The sequence below is a fragment of the Aptenodytes forsteri genome, unplaced genomic scaffold (assembly GCF_000699145.1).
Source record: "Aptenodytes forsteri isolate BGI_AS27 unplaced genomic scaffold, ASM69914v1 Scaffold208, whole genome shotgun sequence".
In the NCBI taxonomy this organism is placed as follows: Eukaryota; Metazoa; Chordata; class Aves; order Sphenisciformes; family Spheniscidae; genus Aptenodytes; species Aptenodytes forsteri.
The window spans coordinates 4,307,309-4,312,585 of NW_008794963.1; the positions used below are offsets into that span (position 1 = coordinate 4,307,309).

General features: G+C 33.5%; 1 protein-coding gene across 1 annotated transcript in view; it reads left to right on the top strand.

Annotated features, from left to right (window-relative positions):
• Positions 1–5,277, top strand: part of VPS13B (vacuolar protein sorting 13 homolog B) — a 512,636-nt gene that overhangs the window by 71,808 nt on the left and 435,551 nt on the right. The window contains 2 exon segments of the mRNA XM_009275488.2: positions 2,051–2,319; positions 5,165–5,260. Coding sequence (XP_009273763.1) covers positions 2,051–2,319; positions 5,165–5,260 — 365 coding nt within the window.

Genomic DNA, 5,277 nt, shown 5'->3' on the forward strand with positions numbered 1-5,277 from the left:
TGGTGTTGGGTTGACGGTTGGACTTGATGATCTTAGAGGTCTTTTCCAACCTTAATGATTCTATGATTCTATATAAAATGTATTTCTTAACTTTAATCACTGCCCTGCACTACGAAGCAAGATTGTTCCAGTGTGATCTCAGCTATGGGTAGCTAGAAAGAGTGGATTTAGAAACCTGAGGAGTAGGAGCATTTTGTCCTTTAACAAACTCATGTATGTAAAACATAGGGGTTTCATCATTATATTTCACTATCCTATATGTTTGCAGTTCGTGCAGTGGTTAGTGTAGTTAGTTAAAACCAAAGAGGCTTTGTGTTTCCAAAGTACATACTCCCCTTCATGCATTACTTGTTAGAAAGGAATTTACATTATATTTATGCTTTGAAGTGTTTAGAGGATGTTGTGGGTTGCTTACTAGGCTGATGTGCATTTGTTCCAATGTTTGACTGTTGATTACATAATGGTTGTAGTAGTTTTAATTTAGTGATAGAAGATAGGCGTAGCTTCCTCTTCTTCTGTCTTCTGTTTCACAGTGTATAGATAGCGCCATTTTAGTCTAGCTGCTGTTCTGTCTTATTTTAATGGCTTCCAAAATACTAATTAATATTATAAACCAAGCTATTATTTGCCATCTTTTACTGTTGTCTCTGTGTGTACACATACTGCAGCAAAAAGGTATGCTAAATCATGGCTGAATTTTATGGCTTTGTAGACCAAATGTTATGCATGACCCAGGTCCTACACCTCCAGTTTTTTTTTCCTCTTTTGGCAGACCTTCCACCATTTCCTCTGTGCTTGCCAACAACAGCCTAGGCTTAACTACTCAAGTCATGCTCCATATCAATTCTTTTTCCTTCTATATCTGACAGTTCTGCCTCTTGGCCATTTCCAAGACTTTATGTGCACCTCTTCTGTATTTCCTGTGTTTCAAGATTTACATTTGGATTGAAATCTGATCTCTGACGCTGTTTTGTAAAGAGAGCAGGAAGGAAGCTTGCATTGCCCTTGTGGGAGGAGGTGTCCTCGCTTCCAAGCATGTGCAGAGAATTCTCATGAGTGTTTTTCCTTATGCTTTCTCCCATCGTGCAAGTGCATAAATAATTAGACTAAAAGACTAAAGACTAATTAGACTGAAGACTAAAAGCTCTAAAACTTGTAAGAGTGGGTCCTCTGAGTTTAAAAATAAGTAAATAGAAATGGATTATGCCTATTTCCATTCTCAGTTAAATAATACATTCAATATTGTTCCCCCGTAGGAACAGTTCTGCATCCTGTACTACCTATGGTAATTCTGAAGCAGTTAATACCCCTCGGGAGTCCTATAAGAGTGGTGATGAAGCCAGACAGGCTAAGCTAATTGTGCTGTTTGTACATGCACAGTGTTACCCATTTGGATCATGAATCTTAGACTTGTATCTTTGGGGAAATCCTTGTTTTGTTCTGTACGCTATCTCTAATATTTTTTTCACAGAAGACCAACATTTGGGTTTTTGGCTCACAGGTGGCATACCAGCTTTTTTCAGTGTAGATAAACCTGTATCTTTGAATACTTGAAAAGCTGACTTCTAAACAAAGGAGGTTTTCAACCCTAATTTTTGGATCTGTGTTGTGTTTACGTTTTCCTTATTATGGCTTTTGCCATTGAAGTCCTTTTTTATTTCATTTAAAAATTGAAAACTACAAGATTGTAATATATCCTTATTTAGTAGGGTTTAATTTGGAACTTCAGAAGGGTTTAATGGAAGAAGTCTTGAAAGTGTGTGGTATAGATGACAAATTCTGGTCTCGCTGCAAATGTATGATAATAAAACTACTGCAAAGATCCTTAATGTTTTTTGGAGGAAAATGTTAATGAATCAAACAAGTGTTAAGAAACTTACATTCAGAAATTTAAAATTTCTACTTATTTTCTATCATTATAAACCAAATATCAGTGAATGATATGTGGAATATTGTCCTAGATAAATTTCACATGCTATAATGTTGAGTATAATAAATTAATTTTCAAGCATGGTTGATTTGAAATTTGACTTAGTTTTTGTTTTAAAAGGTGCAGAAGATGAAACAAACTCAGTAATGCAATATCCAACACAGTATATTAATCAAGACCCTTATTTGCACCAACACGATGACCAGCAACAAGGATGGGTTTCTTGGGCTTGGTCTTTTGTTCCTGCTATTGTGAGTTACGATGATGAAGAGAATGATTCTAGTGGAATTGATGATGGAACAACGCTACATCAGCAGAAATCTCAATCCCTCAAGGATCCTATTATTTCAATTGGGTTTTACTGTACAAAGGCAACAGTGACTTTTAAGGTAAGTATTTCTGTGTCATGTAGGATTTATTTGGCTTGTTGAGAAAATGTGTAAAGATTATCTGAGTGCTTGACTACTGTTTGATTCGAGACAGGGAATATTACGTTAATGAATAACAAAAAACGTGAATGTTGAAAGCTCCTCTCGCATCATAATGTATTGTTAATTGCAGTGTGTGGTGGTTTTGCTATTTGAGGTAGAATTTGAGTACAAACATTTTAATTTTAAAGAGAAACCACTTGATTTACTTAAATTAACATTTTTCGATGGGAGAAAAAGCTTAAAAGGCTTTCCTTGAATGTTTATTGCAGTATTCTATCCATCTATTGTTTATATAAATATACTTCTTTATAAAAAAGCTTTAGCTTCATATAGCTTGTGAATTGGAGGAATATTTTTTCTTATTTAAACTATAATATGTGCAAATATGAATTTAAATTGATAAAGTTGAAATTATTTTCCATAGGTTGGAATTGAATTAAAGAAACAAAGGATAAATTACACATATACTCTTATGTATGTAGAGAAAGATTTGAGTATTTTCTGTAAACACATCTCAGAATAGTTGCTTGGCTTCTCTCTACTCGTTTTGTAAACTGCAGAAGGGAATATGGAGAGTCTGAATAAGATATTGAGATGTACTGACAGAAATTAAAAATTAAGGTTCTGAATTAGCAAAATACTTTTTACACATCCCAAACTATATGCAAGCAATTCTATGTGCATAACTATAATAGAAAGCGGCTCTTGGTTTTACAATTAAACCTATATTAAATCAAGGCCAGAACTCCTCAGAACAGGAAATAATACTATTTCTATGAGCAGCAGAATAACTAAGGTTGTTTTTTATGACTTTGAGCCTTTCAGATGAACTGCAGTACTTTCATAAACCTCATATAATGTTTATGTAGCAATTCTATGTGCATAACTATAATAGAAAGCGGCTCTTGGTTTTACAATTAAACCTATATTAAATCAAGGCCAGAACTCCTCAGAACAGGAAATAATACTATTTCTATGAGCAGCAGAATAACTAAGGTTGTTTTTTATGACTTTGAGCCTTTCAGATGAACTGCAGTACTTTCATAAACCTCATATAATGTTTATGTGCCTGATTATATACTCAATACCATCAGCAATCCCCGTCCCTTTTCTGCCCGTTTGGCTTGTCATCTGTGCACAGGAGTGTTTTGAGTGGCTTCATGGCTACTTTCTCTTAGCTATTTTCGTTTGGTGGCATAGCAGAGCATTTAGCTGCTCAGCAACTGTCAGAAAGGATGAGATGAGTGACTTTGGGAGCTGCAGGCATTCTGTGGGGAGGTTAATGTTTTAAGCCTCCAGTCTTCTGGCAAATTTGGTTGCAAAATTTGAGGACATAAAGTGTCAACTGACATTCAGTCATGTTCTTTTGTGTCCATCTGCTTCAGCCTTCATTTAAAAAAACAAAAAACAAAGGCTAAAAATAAATAATGGAAAATCTTTTCTTCCTCCTTTAATTATATCCCTGGCATACCACTTGAAAAAAATGAAAACCAATCAAAACTCAAATTTCTTATTTATCATGGCTCAGCATCTTCTTTCTTTTGCACTTTGTCATACAGTAGTAATTTTGTGCGCTCTTTCCTTACGTGAGAAAACTCATTAAAAATAATATGAACTTCTTTTTTGAACAAGATTTGCTGGATTGGGCTTTCCTAATGTTTCATTGGGAAGCTTATACATTTTATATTAGGAAGTGATAAAACCTACTTAAAATGTAACATCTTACATTCTATAAATTTTAAATGTGAAGTGATGTATGATACTAATATGGTGACAGTTAGGAGGAAAACAGAATACATTGTTCTGCTTGCATGCAAAGAATGTATGGTATTAATTTGTGGTTCATATTTTGGTTAAAAAACAAGGTCAAGTTTCTGCATTAGCATTCTGAACAGTTGATATCATTCCAGCTAAAAATCATGCCAAATTAAATGTAGCGTTTTCTAATAATGGTGAAAATGATTCTTGCAATGTCTGAGTTCTTTTAATCAATTAATTGCTTTTCCTCTACAATAATTGCACACAGCTGAAGGGTGATCAGTGATTTTTTTAAATCCAATTTTCTTGGACATTTGGGTTACAAAATTTTAATTTATAACAACATCCATGTGTATCCACTCTTGAAAGTAATGAGAGCTTGTGGAAATTTTTATATAAAAATTAGAATTTGAACTATTTAAACTGTTCAACATAACTGTTTTTTTTAATGCAAAACATAACACCTTCATTATTTTGTGCTTCTTTTCTCCTTTTTCTTAGCTGTAGGTTATATGCTTTTTAACCTGAGTGTATGTGTTTCGCCACTTTAAGTTTTTATATCAAAATCATGCAAGAAATATAAATGCATGTTTCTCTCAATTGCCATGACAAAAAACAAAAATGAGTATGGTTGTAATCAAAATGTTTCCTTAATGTTATCATGCTGATTAATTATTTGCTGGGAAGAATAAATAATGTATTTATGGATTTTTACAGCAATTTATAAGCTAATTTGATACTATGTTAATAATGCACCTGTGTATCTGCCTCATCTTTTCACATAGTGTCTCTTTAGATAAGCAAACTAAAAATACTATAGTGGATTTAAAACTTTCTGTTATGGCATACTTCAACCAGAAGTTGAATATGAGAAGTTCTAATATGGATAATGTGTTACAGCTGTTGAACTGCACCTGTTTCCTGCTTGTTAATAAATTTTAGCCCATAATTTAATTTGTCTTCATCAGTTCTGTATATTAACGACATTACTGCTGTTTAATACTAATATTGACTTATATAAGGTGTTTATCCTATTGTTTCATAGCTCACTGAAATGCAAGCTGAAAGTAGTTATTACAGTCCTCAGAAAGTAAAATCCAAAGAAGTTATATGCTGGGAACAAGAAGGAACCACAGTTGAGGTAATTTTCCATTGACA